This window comes from Rosa rugosa, chromosome 5 (assembly GCF_958449725.1).
Source record: "Rosa rugosa chromosome 5, drRosRugo1.1, whole genome shotgun sequence".
Lineage (NCBI taxonomy): Eukaryota > Viridiplantae > Streptophyta > Magnoliopsida > Rosales > Rosaceae > Rosa > Rosa rugosa.
This window is the reverse complement of record NC_084824.1, coordinates 54,093,315-54,111,917: the sequence shown is the minus strand read 5'-3', so window position 1 is coordinate 54,111,917 and position 18,603 is coordinate 54,093,315. Positions and strand designations below refer to the sequence as shown.

At 47.1% G+C, this 18,603-nt stretch overlaps 1 protein-coding gene across 1 annotated transcript; it reads left to right on the top strand.

Moving 5' to 3' along the window:
• The first annotated feature begins 1,864 nt into the window (after nucleotides 1–1,864).
• On the top strand, nucleotides 1,865–18,510 carry LOC133709807 (perakine reductase-like). Its single transcript, XM_062135691.1, has 7 exons — nucleotides 1,865–2,105; nucleotides 16,975–17,148; nucleotides 17,246–17,449; nucleotides 17,565–17,737; nucleotides 17,848–17,944; nucleotides 18,045–18,198; nucleotides 18,302–18,510. Exons 1-7 carry the CDS (start codon nucleotides 2,046–2,048, stop codon nucleotides 18,475–18,477), a joined length of 1,038 nt encoding a protein of 345 aa, XP_061991675.1. The 5' UTR covers nucleotides 1,865–2,045; the 3' UTR covers nucleotides 18,478–18,510.
• The last annotated feature ends 93 nt before the right edge of the window (nucleotides 18,511–18,603 follow it).

Sequence of the window (18,603 nt, the reverse complement as noted above, 5' to 3'; positions counted from 1 at the left end):
GTCTAATGTATTATCCTACTAGCTGCTTCTATGTTTTCGGGGCATTTTCATTTGTATCCTATTATATATAAGTCAGAAGTTGGTCAGAAGAATAAGGTAAATTTTGTCCTCCAAAGTTGGAATAATGCTCTTGCAATTATCATCTTCCCCTAAAACTTGTGACGGGGAATTCAGATCAGAAACCGTTCACTGATGCTCATGCAATTAGCAGCTCCTATCAGCATCATTGATCAGACATTCAAAGCATGCCATTTTAGAGGCTTATTGGTGAATCTCAGTGTTGTGCAGCTATACCTGACCCCGGCAGTGCAGTGCTCATATCGGATCCCAAGAAACCAGCCAGAGGACATGAGCTTGCCCACGCAGCAACAAAAAGGTTCATGTTCAGGAAAGGCCAAGGCAAACAGCATGTCTGTAAGGTGTTTGAACTTTGATGCCCCAAACGTGCTTGAGGCCGAAGCAATATCAATTTATTACTTTCTAATTATTGTTCAAACTTCTCCATGTTTGATTTTTTGAGTGCATGCATCTTTCAAAATTATCTCACTGTATTTCAGTGTTGTATTCTTGACAGAAACGTTTAGGAGTTGACAGAAACGCACAGCAGTCAGAAAACTGTGTTGTGCGGAAGCGTAACAAACATGATCTTGATATGGATTCAAGGGTAACAAATAAAGCAATAGAAGGCAACCAATAAACAAACCACAAAGAACACCAAGATTTATAGTGGTTCACTCAATTGGTGTGATTGAGCTACATCCACTTTCGGAGCCGGCAAGATATTCTACTATGATCAATTTGGAGGAACATACAACTAGAGTTTATGAATAACTCTCTCTACCCAAATCCCCGATATACCCAATCCTAATAACTCTCTTTGATTCAAATAGAGAAGAAGAAAAAAATACTTGCTTCTCATATACAATACATAGCAACACCAACAACTAAGCTTAAGAAGCTTCAACTATGAAGTTGCTAAGTCACCAACAAAGAGAGGAAAGAGAACTCTACGTATTCAAGGATGGCTATCAATTGTTTCTCCTTGCTTCTTTTTTTCTATCCCTCTCGGCTGCCTATTTCTATCACTTCTTGGCTGCCAAAGGCATATCTTTGCTGCTTTGTTTCTTTTTGACTTCTGTTTTTCTCTTCTTTTCGGCTGCCATGTTCTATTGTCTGCATATGTATAATTAATCCTAGCACATGCAGCTAGTTCACATGCTTTCAACTCTTTCGGCTGCCAACTTCAAAAGCACATGCATATATATGCCTATAATTATGCTATTAAGCTAGCACATGCAGCTAGCACACATGGGATGTATATACCAACTATTTTGGCTGCCTATCAAGTGAAAGTCAGCATCAACAAACTGCAGGTGGCATTGCAGATGCAAAGGAAAGTTAGCGCAACTCCTTTAATGATACTAGCTAGAAGCAACAAAATACTGTAATGTTTTATTTCCTGCTTCAGTAATTGATTTATTCTATAAAATTTTAATGCAATGCAGAGTAGAGTCATAATTACTGTGTTATCTAGATCCCCTATAGTCTTAACGGAAACAGACTGCAATAGCAATATGTTAATTAGAAATTGCTTGACCTTAATGTTGTATATCAACTGGAAGTTCTTTGGTCATTGATGCTGTATGCAGTTTATGGGCTCTTTGTTGAAAGTGACACAATATGTCATTAATAATGTCTACTTTTTGAGATAAAATACAATTTGGTGGTAGGAAACTAGGAACAATCAAGACAATTAACAGGGTCATCAAAACTGAAAGCACAAAGAAAATGCAGATCACAACTGAATCAATGCCTACTTTGTTCGGTGCCACTGTTGGAAATCCTAGGAAGCGCATTCCGTTGCATTTTCACATGTTCAAATGTTTCTAGATTGAAAAAAAGGATCTCTCTAGACAATGTCACATGTTTCTTTTTTACTCCAATATTAAAATTGGTGAGAAATAGACATGTATATATCTACCTAAATATGTAAGCTAGACTTTCACAATAGAAAGAACCCAAGCTACAATCTGGTTTTGCTGAGAATGGAGGACAACTACCAGATTCAAATCCCAAAGGTTCAACTGGGGAGTCAGGGATTAGAGGTAAGTATATCAATTTTCTCATACTGTTCTGTATATGTACTTTTGAAAGTCAACTACACTATGCTGATCAATCTTGAACAGTCTGAATGCTGATCATTCTCATCAAGCTGAGATTTCCATCTGTAAAACACTGTTCAGTTATGATGTTGTTTGAGCCCAAAAGTAATTTTGGCAACATCCTTTAGTGGATCTAGCACAGCGGGCCGATACCTGCGGCCCAAAAATAAGCATACTGGGGTTTGAGTTACAGTTTCGCCCATTCCAGAATCCATGAGGAAAACGAAACCTTATTGGAGTCAAGTAGCAGAGATTGACTAGGAAACTTCAATCAATAATCCTTCTACAACAAGGAGCAGTCGAAACCCTAGGTATATATACCAGGTTTCGAGGACGAATCAAGGACCTCTCTCATATCAATCAATCCTAGCGATTACAAAGCCTCCCCGGAGCAAACCTTCAACCTCGTTGAAACCCGGTGACCGCGATCCAGTCCCAGTCTCCCAGCGAGCCGACTGCTAGCATCACCAGATCAACCCGGCGACCGTACTTCCAGTCCCAGTCTCCCCAGGAGCCGACTGCGAGCGCAACCGCCACCATTACTACCAGCGAAGCAAGGGTAACGCCCTCGCAACCCAGCGAAGCTAAAGTCACGCTTTAGCGCAACCCCGTGCTTCTCCCAACTTCCCAGTGATTGCTCTGCTTAGTCTACAATACTAAGTATCGATTCGGTGAACGCAAGAGACCACAACCAAAGTCCTTATCCGTAAGGCAAAAGTCCTTTTCCGAAAGGCTAGAGAAGAACCCTGTGACGAGGTTGGTGCTCTCCTCGTCCACAGCGCTTGAAGAAGAAGTCAGGTCAAGGGACTACCCCAACGACTGCACCCCGCGGTGCTGGCACGCCTGCGCAATCACACGCTCAAAAGAGACAGTTTGCAAGCCAACTGGTTTTGGAGCCAAACATTTTGGCACGCCCAGTGGGACCAGACTAGTGTCTCTTCATGAACGTTAGCCATTGGGAAGTCAAGCGAAAACCCTTACCAAAAGGTTTACGCTAACTGCTCAAAACACAAGACCTCCAGTTACAAACCGCACCCTCGCGCGGATTGTCGTAGTCTGTCTGAAGAACAAGTAATTCAAAGATTCTCTCTTCATCCCCAATTCTCCGATATGTCAACTGAACAGGGAGGGAATCACTCGACCGCTACTGAGGGTCAAACTGTCACTATTAACCAGGCCAACGAGCCGGTTGACACTGTCGCTGCCTCCAACACAGCGACAAGTAGAGAAAGAGAGGCTTTTGTTGCAAAGCCTGTTCCAGAAAGAGCTACCTCCGAGGTCGCGTTCGCGATCATCCTGGAGAATATTGAAAATCATAGCAGGTGGATAGCTGCTGATTTGGCAAGGGAAAACGCGAGAGCAGATCGGATCATACGCGAAGCGGACCAGCGCATACGCGAAATAGACCAGCGTCTTTCCCGACAAGCAGAGGAGACTAAGCAGCAAATCACACAGACTGAGAATGCTTTGATGGCTCATGCTTCAGTTATCGCAGAACAGCAAAACCAGCACCACAAGGGAATCATGGATGCTATTGCGAATCATACCAAGCAAACAGCATCAAATATGGCAGGTCTTCGTAAAGATGGAGCAAATCTCGCAACCGAGGTGGCCATGCAAAGAGCTGAGTTAAACCAAGCTAAAGAAGTGTTGAACAAGACGTTAGGAGATCGTAACGCTATCCTTGGTTCCCTTGGCCAACCATCTGGTTCAAGTAAATACGTGCCGCCAAATCAGCGGGAAAAGGTTAGCAGCAGTACTGCTACACCTGCCGCGACCGCTGCTACCACTCAATTGAGAGGTAAGGAACAAGCCCTGGTTATTGGCGGCAGCAAGGAAAGAACTACACTGTCAGGTGGACAGACTGCCGGACAGAAACAGCAGGCATCGAAAGGTGTTGGAGCTTCGTCCGATTCCGCTGTGTTCATTCAGTACGACAGTGATGGAGCAGAGAATGTATACCAAGAGCTGCCAGGAAGCTATTATGGGATTGACCGGGCTGGTAACCCGATCAAGATAACAGCTTTGTCAAAAGAGATGACTACGCCAGCAGTGACTCTTCAACGACCAGCTACAACCCGTGTTGTGCAGATAGGAGAAGGAACAGCGGCTGTAAACCAAGCAATACCTGTGCAGGCTGTTCACCATACAATGGCGATACCACCTCCTCCTCCTCCGGGTCCAGAATATGTGAGACGAGATGAGGTAGAAGAGATGATCAGACTGGCTAATCCTAGGGCCCAGATGGATGGGGTCTATGAGGGACCTTTCCCACCGCACATAATGCTCGCGCCTTTCCCTAGGGGCTATAAAAATATCATATTTTCTACTTTTTCAGGGGAAGACACCGAGAATGCAATAACTCACCTGGCCAGGTTCAAGGTGCAATGCGGCCAGTACCAGAATGATGACATCCTCAAGTGCAGGATCTTTGGCACTTCTCTCTCTGGAGCTGCATTTAGGTGGTTTTCCAAACTCCAACCAGGAACGGTGGCAGATTGGCCTGCAATGGAAAAGCTCTTTCGAGAAACTTTTGGAGCCATTGAGCCTGAGGTGGATTTGGCTTCTCTCACTCAGATGGCCCAGCAACCTACTGAGTCCGCTGTCGCATACCTTCAACGCTTCCAGATTCAGAAGGCCAAACTGAACGTGGTCCTGCCTGAAAAAGAATTGATCAAATTGGCGATCAAGGGATTGGAACCTCGCCAGCGAAAAAAGCAACATGGTAGCATGATCCAGTCAATGGGAGAGCTTATCACAGAAGTTGGCAGCTTTGAACATCTTCTTAGAGAAACTTATGCGAGAAAGAATGCGTCCAAAGGGACATATGTGCCAGGAAAACATCGCACAGTTGCAGCTCTGCATTACCAGCCAGCTACTTATGACCCTTATTACCATCATCCTGAAGAAGAGCTGTCGCCGGAAGAAGATGAAGAAGAGGATATTGACATTGCTGCTTATGAACTGACTGGGAGGAAGAATCCAGCCTTGAAACAATTGAAAATCTCCAAGGAACCTGTCAAGCTCAAATCGATAGCCTTCACTAAACCTGAGTTCGCGACATATACTTATGACGCCAATAAAGCGCATGAGATTTTAGATGAGATGATTGCTGCGAAGATGGTGAAAACCGACTTCGGACCTTTTCCGCGACCAGATCAGCTGAAAGGAAAGAAATTCTGCAAATTTCACAACTTGTGGAATCATAATACAGCTGACTGTGTAAAGCTTAAAGACCAGATTCAGGTATGGCTTAATAATGGCAGTTTGCAGGTGGAAGCTCCAGTGACAGCCGCAGCGCTCGTTGACCTTAACCCTTTCCCCGACACTGGAATCAACATGGTCGATGTGAACTGGACCAAGCATCGCAACAGGAAACCAACCCTGGATTTGAGTGCAAAGGAGAAAGGAGTCCAAGCTGATGACAATAAGGTTCCTACAAAGAGAAAAGCTGAACCGGCAGGACGAGCTTCATCCGTGGTCCTATGCTCGCGGTGCAAGGAAGAGTGTGGTATCCAAGTGTCATATGAGGAAGTGGAGCAGACATTTCGTTTTGGTTCGTTCCCGCCCATCAAGTGGGCTTCGCCGTCGCAAAACTATCAACCTGCTAGCCCAAGAGAAAAGGGGAAAGTGGAACCACCGCCATCTCCAAAGGATTCCAATCTTTTTAAGAAGCTGAGAGCGGCCGCGGTGGATAAAGAGCACGAAGAGCAGGCTACGATCAAGCTTCAAGACATTCTGACTAAGCCTTATATTCCACCTGCTTCAACCGCTACCATCAAGGAAGGCAAGTGGTACACAAGGGAGAAGGGGAAGGCAGTGGAGATAAGTCCTTCCAGAAAGAGGAAACTACAGCGCAGGTTTGGAGAGGCCAAGCGCGCGCTAGAAGCTCTGGACCAAGGCCTGATCAAACCTTCGCAGTTGGTCAAATCGCCTGAGCAGTATCAGAAGGAGATGGAAGCACTTGCTGCCAAGCCATTAGTGGTTCCTCGCAATTTGCGAAAGCAAGCGAGCTCAACAACAGGGGCATCTAAGCCTAGTGTTTTTTGCAGGATCACTGACGAAAGAACACCTCCGCTAGCCAGAAAGGAGAACTCGCCGTCCAGGCGACCGCGCGTCAGGCGCCGGTTGTTTCGTGAGGAACCAGAAACCAAATCCTCAGTTTTCGAGAGACTGGGGGGCAAGGATAGGACTACCGACACTTTGCAGTGGAGACCTAAGAAAATCCAGAATGTAGTAGTTCCTCCCCTAAAGGCGGCCGTTGCTAGGGAACCAAAGTCAGTTTCCCCTGAGCAAGCTCCCGTGGTTCAGGAGCATGAGCAGTGTGAGGTAAAAGGCCTCACTGAGGAGTCCTTAGTAGACAGGTTGGCTAAACAGTTCAACACGGATATCCCTGTCAACGAACCCAAGCTCAACCTGGAGGACGACATAGGTGACGTAGATACGTCCTGCAATATGGTTTATGTGCTCCCAGCGCGGTATGCAATACCGGTTGCTGCTCAGGAATGCGTGGACGCTGAGGAATGTAATACACAGCCCCTGCAGGTCACGTCCGCGGTCACAACACCGGTAGCAGAGATGGTCGCTCTGGAAACAGAGGATGCCAACAGTAAAGAATTCTTCATGAGCTTCACTAGGCCAACGCCTGCTATGGTCCAGCACATGAGACCTTTATACATCACGGCAGATGTTGGCGGTACTAAAGTTAGCAAAATCATGGTTGATACTGGAGCTGCTGTTAATGTCATTACCACTAGGACCATGCACTTGCTCGGAATCAAGAAGGAGAAGATCCAGTCAACGTCTCTTACTCTTAAGAACTTCGCAGGGACTGTGACAAAGACCTTGGGATTACTTTTCTTGCGTATCAAGATAGGCCCAGCAGAGGGAGTTTATGCTTTCTTTGTGACAGATTGCTATGCGGCCTACAGCGCTATCCTGGGAAGGGATTGGATTCACCGGAGCTACTGTGTTCCGTCAACCCTCCATCAGGAACTCATTATGTGGAACAGGGAGACAGATAAAGCTGAGGTGATCAAAGCGGATCCTCGTCCATTCCCAGTATCCGCAAACTATGTAGATGCCAGGTACTATTTGGAGCCTATTGCTCCATTGCAAGTCAGTGGCATCGATAACAAAGGCCGCCCTACAGGGGTGACGGCCTCTGAACTGGCACAGTGGGGGCTTACGCTCGCAAAAGAAGGCTTGGAAAGGCCCGGCCACGCTGTGCCCAAACCCTTGAGCGATTAATGGATTACGACCTTCCAGAAGAAGGGATAGAGGCCCTCCACTCGTTGTATGAGCGGCTATCATCATACTTAGTGGAAAGAGAGGCCTATGATCGAATCGCGACCTTAGAAACTGTCAATGAAGAACTCTCTGATCAGGAACATGAAGACGAGGTTGGAATTCAATTAGCTCCGGCAGCGCTGGATGATACACCTCCTAAGGTCAAAGACCCTACCGAGAAGGTTAATCTTGGAATAGCAGATGAGCCTATGGAAGTGGCTATCAGCGCTTACTTGGAGCCTAGCGAAAAGCAGAGGCTTATCGAGCTATTATTGGAGTTCAAAGACTGCTTTGCAGAGAAATATGAAGATATGCCCGGCTTGTCACAGGACTTGGTTTGCCATCAGCTGCCAACACTCCCTGACAAGAGGCCTGTGAAGCAAGAGCCGCGAAGAATGAATTCAGAAACTCAAGTCCTCGTCAAGGAGGAAGTCGAGAAAATGCATAAATCAGGCATTATCAGGGTGGCCAAATACAATCAGTGGCTCTCCAATATAGTGCCTGTTCGCAAGAAGAATGGTAAGATGCGGGTCTGCGTGGATTACAGAGACCTAAATCTCGCGACACCTAAAGATGTTTACCCCATGCCGGTGGCGGATATGTTGGTAGACGCCGTAGCAGGTCACGAATTATTGTCCTTTATGGATGGCACCGCCGGCTATCACCAAATTCCAGTCACTGAAGAGGACAGACATAAAACCGCGTTCAGATGTCCGGGGTTCGCGAGCGTTTTCGAGTATGTGGTTATGCCTTTTGGGTTGAAGAATGCTGGAGCCACTTATCAGAGAGCCATGAACCTGATCTTCCACGATATCCTTGGAAAGATTTTGGAGGTTTACATCGATGATGTGGTGGTGAAATCCAAGAAGAAAGGGGACCATATCACAGACCTCAGGAAAGTCTTTAAGCGCATGCGACTACACAAACTCAAGATGAATCCTGCCAAATGCGTGTTTGGAGTTCAAGCAGGAGACTTCCTGGGGTTCATTGTCCATCAGAGGGGAATTGAGGTCCCTGAAGACAAAGCGAGCGCAGTCATCAACGCATCTCTGCCACGCACGAAGAAAGAGCTGCAGAGTTTGCTCGGTAAAATCAACTTTTTGAGACGCTTTATCTCTAACTCTGCAGGTAAGATCCAGCCTTTCTCTCCTCTGCTGAAGCTACAGGGCCAGAGCGAGTTCGTCTGGGAGCATAAACACCAAGAGGCTTTTGATAAAATCAAGGCCTACCTGGCGAACCAACCAGTGCTCGTTCCTCCTAGGGCTGGATTCCCATTAAAACTATATATTTCCGCAGCTGAGGCCTCCATTGGCAGCCTGCTCGCCCAAGACGATGAGGACGGTGTCGAACATGCCATATTCTATCTTAGTAGGACACTCACAGACTGCGAGACAAGATACACTCCGATGGAAAAGCTGTGTCTCACATTGTACTTCTCAGCGTGCAAATTGCGCCACTACATGTTATCCTTTACCACTTGCATCATCGCTCAGACTGACTTGGTCAAGTACATGCTGTCGCGGCCTATTCTAAGGGGCCGCATTGGCAAATGGGTATTGGCTTTATCTGAATTTGAGCTACATTACGTGCCGCAAAAGGCAGTAAAGGGACAGGCTATCGCAGACTTCCTCGCACACCACCCTACCTTGGACATCCCCATAGTGAAGGAGTTGGAGATAGCAGCTGTGGCCATAACTCGACCAGATTTGGCGCGCATTCCAGAGTACGCTATATGGCATCAAGCTACAATCTCTTTGCAACCATGGGTATTATTTTTTGATGGTTCCAAAACCGAAACGTTAGCAGGGGCAGGGATTGTACTGGAAAATCCAGCAGGTGATCGTTTCTCTTATTCTTTCCAATTGGAGTTCAAGTGCACGAATAACCAAGCCGAGTATGAAGCCCTTATCATTGGCCTCGAAGTGTTATTGGAATTAGGAGTGAGAGACGTTCAGGTACGCGGTGACTCTCTGCTCGTGATAAGTCAGCTCCAAGAGAAGTACAGGTGCGCAAGTTGTCTGCTTATTCCTTATTTGAATCGCGCCATCGAACTTCTGGATCAGTTTGATGACGCGGATTTGGAACACATACCTCGCGAGCGCAATTTTGCAGCAAATGAGCTGGCTCAATTAGCTACAGGCATCACATTGAAGTATGGAGTTCGCGAACGCATTCTGAAAGTCGAGCGCCGCACACTGCCTTCGTGGCTCGAGCGGCCTGACCCACCGGATGATCCAGTCGTCGCGGCTCTCGAGCCTATTGACGTCGATTGGCGCATTCCGCTGATTGACTACCTCAAGCAACCAGATCCTACAGCAGACAGGAAGACTCGTTTTCTTGCTTTGAATTATTTCCTCAGGGGTGACGAATTGCGACACCGTGGGGAAGATGGCATAGACTTCCGCTGTGTCTATGGCCGCGAGGCCAAGCGCTTGATGCGTGAAGCCCACACCGGCGTATGTGGCGCCCATCAAGCGGGCCCTAAGATGCGCTGGCTTATCTGCAGATATGGGTATTATTGGCCCAGCATTTTGAAAGACTGTATCATGTTCGCGAAAGGATGTCAAGAGTGCCAGGCACATGGTCCGGTACAACACGTTCCCAATATTCCCATGCAGCCTATTATCAAGCCTTGGCCTGCGCGAGGCTGGGCATTGGACTTGATTGGGATGATTCACCCTCATTCTTCCCTCCAACACAAGTTCATCATTGTGGCCACTGATTTCTTTACCAAATGGGTCGAGGCTGAGCCTTTGAAAGAGGCTTCCAGTGCTATTATCCGCCAATTTATCTTTCAGAACATCATTTGCAGGTTTGGTATCCCTGAAGTGCTTGTCTCGGACAGGGGGGCAGCGTTCATGGGCGGTGAGGTTGAAACGCTCGTCAACGAGTTGGGCATCCAGTTCGTCCATAGTACACCATACTATGCTCAGTCCAATGGTCAAGCAGAGGCCAGTAACAAAATTATTATCACCATCATAAAGAAGATGCTTGCTGAAAATCCTCGTTTGTGGCATACCACATTGTATGAAACTCTTTGGGCTTATCGCACTTCCAAGAGGAACCCTACTGCTACAACACCCTACGCACTAATGTTTGGGCATGACGCCGTCTTACCCCTAGAACTCAATGTTCAATCCTTGCGCGTCCGGGATCAGCATCACCTGATTGGCGAAGATTATGTTCAAGCAATGTGGCAGGAGCATGAGGACTTGAGCGAGCAGCGCTTAGTGGCTTTGGACACGTTAGTAATGGAAAAACAGCGTATCGCCCGCACCTATGATAAGAGGACACGTGGCTGCAGTTACAAGGAGGGGGACCTGGTTTGGAAAGCCGTTCTGCCCTTTGGCGAGAAATTGACTGGTCGCGGTAAGTGGACTCCACGGTGGGAAGGACTCTTTGTTGTTCACCGCATTCTGGAGCGCGGGGCTTTTCACCTCAAAGATTTGGACGGCGACATCCATCGCAATCCCATTAACGGGCGTTTCCTGAAGAAGTACTACCCTAGTGTTTGGGAGTTTGAAGATCCACCGGATCCACCTTCTTCTCAGACAGGGGGGCAACCTTAGTCTCCCCAGGTTCGCTTCATCCATATTCAGGCTTTTTCTGTGGCCTTCGTATCCTGTCTTTGCTTCACCTACGCATACTAGGGGGCAACACTCTATACATTCAGGCCTGATTTGAGGCTTTATTTTTTGTAAACGGCTTTATTTTTTGTAAACAATTTCAAGTTTCTTGTCATTGTTGTCAATTTTTCTTTTCTTTGACATTATGGTGTTACGAATTCATGTATTGGGCTATACCTGAGGCCTTATTTTATACGTTGATTTGCAAAAGTGTTAGAAACTTTCATTCATAAAGTGGCTTTGCGGCCAAGAGCAGTTACATTTGCGGTTTACAAGGCCAAAAGTGGCCTAGAATAGAAACCATAGAGTTACAGACCTACTGAGAGTTTCTGGATCTTGTGGCAGCGAGGGGGCTGTGCTCGGACATTCATACTCTCCCTCTCTTCACCCACATGCCTCCTCTGATCTGAGTCGCAGCCTCTACCGTCTGTACCGGACAAAAAGGAAGGAAATAATCCATCGCAACCCTCTGGTTGGATTATCCTCCGGGATGGAGATGGTCTTCACGGAGAAGTGCAACTCACAACCACATCTACCTCCGGGGAAAAACATAAGTCACGTAGTCTGTTCCCGGTGGTAGGCTGCGAAAGAAGAACAGCCGGCCTCAAGTGGCATTTCTCCCTTCTTCCTCCTGCTCCACTCGAGAAAATCTGAGGAGAGGGATCCCTCAGAATCTGGTTCCGCCGCGTCGGGAGCACCACATGTTCTTCAGTCTAAACGAAGCCAGTGGGTTTCACCGCGACTTCCAGAGACCAAAGACATGAGGTTGGACCTGAGGTTAGGCCATAAGACCTACCCAGGTATTGAGGTTAAGCCATAAGGCCTAGGAATTTGAGGCTAAGGCTGATATCGTGAGGAGAAGATTGTAGAAACTAGAGGAAGAGAAGTAGAGACTGCGATACTATTTCCGGGAAACCCATATTCATTTGTGTATATCATCTCTCCAGAGTGCAGGTATTTATAGTGCCAGTCTCAGTGGCCTTGACCGTACGATGGGCGGTTGTGATATTCTCATTGCCATCAATGAGCGTATCAATTGGTGTTAAATGCTAAGATCTCGGAAATGAAGATAATTGAAAGCGAGTGGGAAGCGGGGCAGTCTCCAAGGAGGTAACCGCTTCATTTCGAGATTATCTTTTCAATCTTTTCAAACAGTTTTAAAAGCATTAAAAACGAATTGAAGCGCTGAGCAGTTTGAGAAGATTAGTTGATTTGTATTTGGGCCAAGCAATGTGGGCTAAGTATTAAGATTAATAATAATATTTTTGTTCATACAAAACATGGGCTTAATTCTAGAGGCCCAAAAGTCTGCGGCCTGCATGGGTCAGGCGAAGGAAAAGTTCATCTAAACGAAAACTAGCATCCGCAGCAGCTTGTGCGGCTTGTTGGGCTACCACACGAGCCTGAGCCAATTCCTGGGATAGTGTCTCGAAGGCAGCGAGGGGTTGTTCTAACTGAGGCTCCGCATGAGTAAGCCTGGTAGTAACGTCAGTTAAGCGGGCTTGAAGAGCCTGAATCTGGGACCTCAAGTGGTTCCTCTCGAGCGTCAGTTCCCTGATGAGGTTAGCTTGATCACCCAAGAAATCGCGCGCGGTCTCTGTCTGCTGGTTAAGGTTCTGATAGTGCGCCTCAGTCTGCCTAGCCTGCGCGTTCGCGACTGCCCATTCATTGAGCCCTTGAGGAAGATTTTGCAGCAGTTGGTCGACCTCTTGGAATTGATCTTCAGTGATGGCTCCCTCGCGGAGAAGTACCCTCAAATATTCTAAGACTCGCACGGGCGCACCAGGAGTCAAGATATCAGGGCCCAGGAGGCGACGAAGGCCTTCTCTAGCTTCATCTACCACCCCAGGAGGAGTCACTTCAAGAACGCGAGCTAACCTTTCCAGAGTGGAAGGAGTTGGTTGCTCAGCGACAGGGGCCTCAGGAGGCTCAGCGATAGGTGCTGCCTCTGGCACCGAGTCAGGAAGGACTCCCAGTTCTCCGGCTTCAGTGACTTGGGGGGCAGGGGGAAGAAGTTCCTGACCAACCATATTAAGTGCGGGCTCAGCAGCTTCTGCCTCTACATCTTCAGGAAATACCTCCTCGGTTGGGGGCTCACGCACAGCGACCGCTGGCATTGCCTCTGGGATAGCTTCACTGGGAATAGGAATTGAGTCGGGCGCTGTCTGCTCCAGAACAGGTATATCACTTGGTTCCTCGTGAGGTGCATCCGATAGCGGTACTCTACCTTCGGCCTCAGGTGAACTATCATCTATGATCTGCACTGGGATTAAGACCAACTGTGCATCACTGGCAGCGCCCGCAGGAGGTAGGGAGTGGTTCACGATAGTTGGCGCTTGGGTTTGTGAAGCAGATGTGCCTTCACCAGCGGCTGAAGATCCTTCTTCAGTATGTGTCGAGGACCTGTGGCGAACCTGCAAATGGGGATTGTTACACGGTCACATGGAATGAAAGGAAATTGCTAACAAGTATTGAATGTTCTTGTGTCTTACTGGTCGGTCAGCGATCGGTTCATCTTCTGCCCATAGGTCAGTTCGAGGATCAGAACGACTGCGTTTCCGAGCCGAGAGGGCGGCGATCTGTTGGAGTCAGAAGGTTAGGTTTTATTCGTGGAGGAAGTATGATTTACTCAAACAGAAAAGTTTTACCGTCTGCGAGTCATCATCATCAGAGGAGGATTCTTTGTCTTCAGGCTCTGTCATCACTGCCTTTTGTTTCCCAGACTGGCCAGTGGCTTGGGAGTTGTTCGCTGCGCGACCGCCAGGAAGTGGCGCGTTTCCCTGGAATAGCAAAATTTGAATAAAAAGGGAAGAGCAAATGAACAAAGGACAAAACACGAGTCAGGATACTTGCCTCTTGAGGGGGTTCGGGATTACGATACCAGCCTGGGCCTGACGTGGCGCTCGCGCGGGTCGTGGAGCTGGCTCAGCAGCGGGAGGAGGAGCTTGTGCAGCGTCTTCCGGGACACGAGCGAGTAAATCGACGTCAGCAGTGTAGGGGTATCGCAGTTCCCCGAAAATGGCAGCGAATAGCTCATCATGCTGTTTCCTCCAGCAGTTAACCGAAACGTCTGCCCACCATGCCTCGTATCCGTCCTCAGTTCCATCTACAGAGTCAATCTCTTTAGCCCAGTCAGGGAGATCAACCAGTGCGAGTGTGCTTTGTGCTGGTGGAGGCCCAGAAAGAGGCCCAAATCTACGCCAAGAGGTGTTGTAGTTCCAGGCATCATATAGGGGGAATGGCACTAATTGAACAAGGCCGAACTGGCGAGCGAAGTGGTTGGGAGCGTAGAGCTCGTAACTGAGTTCGTCAGCAGCAATCCTGATGTCTGAACAGGAAATCGCGCGGCGAAAAGCCAGGCACGCGCGATCACTGTAGCGAGAGGCGCCCGGGAGAAATCCGTGTTCAAGCGGAGCCGGAAATCTTCTACTCAGCACCAAGTCGCAGTATGACATCTCGTGCAGGAGGTACAAGTATGTGAAGCACTCAGAATAAGGAGGAGATGTGTACCTTTCATCGCGACTGAGCCATCGTCCCAGGAGTTGATCAGAAGGTGGAAGCAGTGGGATGTCATCGCGACGAAAATACGGGAAGTAAATTTGAATCCAGAAGTCAAGAATCCAAAAAGGGCCAGAAATGCTAGTCTCGAAGGGATGCATGGTGGCTTGGTACAAAGTGCGATAGAGGGCACCCAGCACTGGTTGTCCTAACCCCACGCGGTGACCGTTGTAGAGGGCTGTTGCCAGGAGGGTCCAGGCACCAGTGGGCTTACAGGAGGAAGTACAGAAGATAAACTTACAGAGCCAGTACTCCAAGAAAGCAATCCAGCCAGTCGCATTGTGCTCCTGGCGGTAATAAGCCAACCACCGCGGATAGGAGCCGCTATGAGCGCTGCGACCATGTTGGGCCATGATGGAGGTAAAAGTATCGGAGTCGAATTGGCCATGCAGATAAGGCTCGCTGTCGATGGGTAGGCCAGTGATGGTGAGAATGTCCAATAAAGTGATGCTCATTTGGCCAAATCGAAAATCGAAGGTGTTGGTGGCGGTGTTCCAAAAACAGAGAAAGGCAGCGAGTGGCGAACGATTGCCACCGCGCGGAAGACAAAAACAATGATCGATAGTATGGGTGATACCTGCTGCGTTCCAGCGAGCCAGATCTCGAGCTCGGGTCTCACGGTATCAGGAAAGCTCCGTCGCACTGATAAAAGAGGGCCAATGCCCTATTTTTGATCGATGATTAGGGGCACTCCAACTGGTAAAGTCCCCAAGAGTCCTTCGGAGGACTGGGATGGGGCGGCGAACAGGTAAGCCATAGAAGGCGATGGCATCGGCTGGGAAAGAATCTCGCGGTGTCAGACCCAGTCCGGCATGATTGTTCGAGAGTCTGAGAAGCAGGGGCCTCTGAATAATGGTTTGGAGGACCAGGCTGGCACCGATGTTGGTTCCCCAAGAGCGGGCGGCTTGTTCATTCAGTTCTTCTTCTTGATCGATGACTATCTTTTTCGGGGGAGCCATTTCTGGGTTTCAAAGAGAAAAGAGGTGTGCAAAAGAGGGTTTTCTGGGTTTAGGAGACTAAAAGAGTTTCTGATGTGACAGGTCTGAAGTGGCTGCGGATTTAAATAAGAGATTTTGTGAGGGAAACGATGCGACAGAAAGGCGTTTTCGCTAGCGAAAGGACGCAACCCTCATTAATGACATCGTTTCAAGCATCGAACGTGTCGTTTTAGTCCTCTTCAATCAGTTACATTTTTATGGGCCTGATTTCGAGGCCTGGGGGGCAATGTTTGAGCCCAAAAGTAATTTTGGCAACATCCTTTAGTGGATCTAGCACAGCGGGCCGATACCTGCGGCCCAAAAATAAGCCTACTGGGGTTTGAGTTACAGTTTCGCCCATTCCGGAATCCATGAGGAAAACGAAACCTTATTGGAGTCAAGTAGCAGAGATTGACTAGGAAACTTCAATCAATAATCCTTCTACAACAAGGAGCAGTCGAAACCCTAGGTATATATACCAGGTTTCGAGGACGAATCAAGGACCTCTCTCATATTAATCAATCCTAGCGATTACAAAGCCTCCCCGGAGCAAACCTTCAACCTCGTTGAAACCTGGTGACCGCGATCCAGTCCCAGTCTCCCAGCGAGCCGACTGCTAGCATCACCAGATCAACCCGGCGACCGTACTTCCAGTCCCAGTCTCCCCAGGAGCCGACTGCGAGCGCAACCGCCACCGTTACTACCAGCGAAGCAAGGGTAACGCCCTCGCAACCCAGCGAAGCTAAAGTCACGCTTTAGCGCAACCCCGTGCTTCTCCCAACTTCCCAGTGATTGCTCTGCTTAGTCTACAATACTAAGTATCGATTCGGTGAACGCAAGAGACCACAACCAAAGTCCTTATCCGTAAGGCAAAAGTCCTTTTCCGAAAGGCTAGAGAAGAACCCTGTGACGAGGTTGGTGCTCTCCTCGTCCACAGCGCTTGAAGAAGAAGTCAGGTCAAGGGACTACCCCAACGACTGCACCCCGCGGTGCTGGCACGCCTGCGCAATCACACGCTCAAAAGAGACAGTTTGCAAGCCAACTGGTTTTGGAGCCAAACAGATGTGATCAGTTCTCTGTAGTAATTTGAGTTTTATATGATGTTTGCGTCTTCAATCAGAAAGCTTTGCAAGTCAACGGATGCATATACAAAATTTTGTTTTTGGTTTCCTTAATGCCTATGACACTACTAATTTACCAGAGAGAGACCTTTATGATCGCGATCTTCAACTTTGAAAGTTTTCTTGGTGTTTTTGAACAATTTGAATCTTATAGTTGTAGGTAATGATAGACACAATACTTCTGTTTATCTGGTCTGATGTATACTTAAATGGAAGTTGGCTTTTACTTTTCTATCTGCAGGTTTCTAGATTGGGTTTTGGATGTGGGGGACTATCTGGAATATACAAAGCTCCTCCTCTCTCTCATGAAGCTGGGTGTACTGTGATAAAGGAAGCATTTAATAGGGGCATCACCTTCTTTGACACTTCAGATCTTTATGGTCATAATCATGATAATGAAATCATGGTTGGGAAGGTAAATGTTGAAACCTTCTTTTTTAGGGACATTCTGTTTATAATAGTGGGAAGAATTTGGTAGAAAATTGAAATTCTCACTTGTCTTGTATTTTCAGGCTTTGAAACAGCTTCCTCGAGAAAAGGTTCAATTGGCTACAAAATTCGGCATTTTCAAGTCGGATGACTTTCAACTCGGGATAAATGGGAGCCCGGAATATGTAAGAGCATGCTGTGAAGCTAGTCTAAAGCGGCTAGATGTTGACTACATTGATCTGTACTACCAGCACCGTGTCGATGTTTCAGTGGCAATTGAGGATACTGTAAGATTAAAGACACTTTTCGCTTTCCGCTTATCCTTGAAATCCATGATTTCAATGTCATATTAGGACTATCTTTAGATCTAAATGTTTGTTTTGTTTTGGTGGTATGAGGAAGATGGGGGAGCTTAAGAAGTTGGTAAATGAAGGAAAGATAATGTACATTGGTCTATCAGAAGCTAGTATAGACACAATAATGAGGGCTCATGCTGTTCATCCCATCACTGCTGTGCAAATGGAATATTCTATTTGGACTCGTGATATTGAAGATGAGATTATTCCACTTTGCCGGTTTGTTATTTTCACCTCTGAATTTTACAATGTCGAGTTTTTCAAGTTTGGTGAAGTTGTTACTTTTGAAAACTTGGATATATGCATTTACCCTTCCCCGTACTTAACAGAAAGCTTGGAATTGGGATAGTGTCATATAGTCCCCTCGGTCGTGGGTTCTTCGGTGGGAAGGCAGTTCTAGAGAGCTTGCCTGCAGAAAGTTGGTTGGTATAAACAGAAATATATAAATGCCTTGTTCAAATATTTAGTTAGAGCTAGCAATCACCTTTGTAAAATGTAAACTTATATCATTGTTTGTTTATCCTAGACTACTCATCCAAGGTTCAATGGCGAGAATTTGGAAAAGAACAAACTTTTCTATAACAAACTTGTCAACGTTGCTGCCAAGCATTCGTGCACTGCTCCTCAATTAGCTCTGGCATGGCTTCTCCACCAGGGCAATGACATAATCCCAATCCCCGGTACATTTGATTCTTTCTCTTGCACATAAAGCTCTTGTTACATTTTGTGTTGTGGCTTTTATATACTGATTGGTGAACGTGGTTTAATTTGTAAATCAAACAGGGACTACTAAAGTCAAGAACCTTGATACCAATGTTGGATCAGTAAATGTGAAGCTTACCGAAGAGGATTTGAGAGAAATTTCTGATGCTGTGCCCATTGACGAAGTCAGGGGCAACAGAGAATTTGAACTTTTCTCAAAATTTATGTGGAACAATGCAAATACTCCATCAAAGTAATTGGAAGTCAGCTGATATCGGTTCTTTCGTGTACTGAATAAGTTTGTGTACACGATGCAAATACTCCATCAATACTATAATAAATCTGGTTACTCTAGTTTCAGTTCAGCCATTAAAGAAAGTTTT

What these genes read in the sequence shown, in the direction of transcription:
- LOC133709807 (XM_062135691.1), top strand. Translation starts at nt 2,046, where the DNA reads ATGGAGGACAACTACCAGATTCAAATCCCAAAGGTTCAACTGGGGAGT. An exon ending in GAGATTATTCCACTTTGCCG is followed by an intron (nt 17,738 to 17,847) that starts GTTTGTTATTTT and finishes CGTACTTAACAG; the next exon opens with AAAGCTTGGAATTGGGATAG. An exon ending in TGACATAATCCCAATCCCCG is followed by an intron (nt 18,199 to 18,301) that starts GTACATTTGATT and finishes TAAATCAAACAG; the next exon opens with GGACTACTAAAGTCAAGAAC.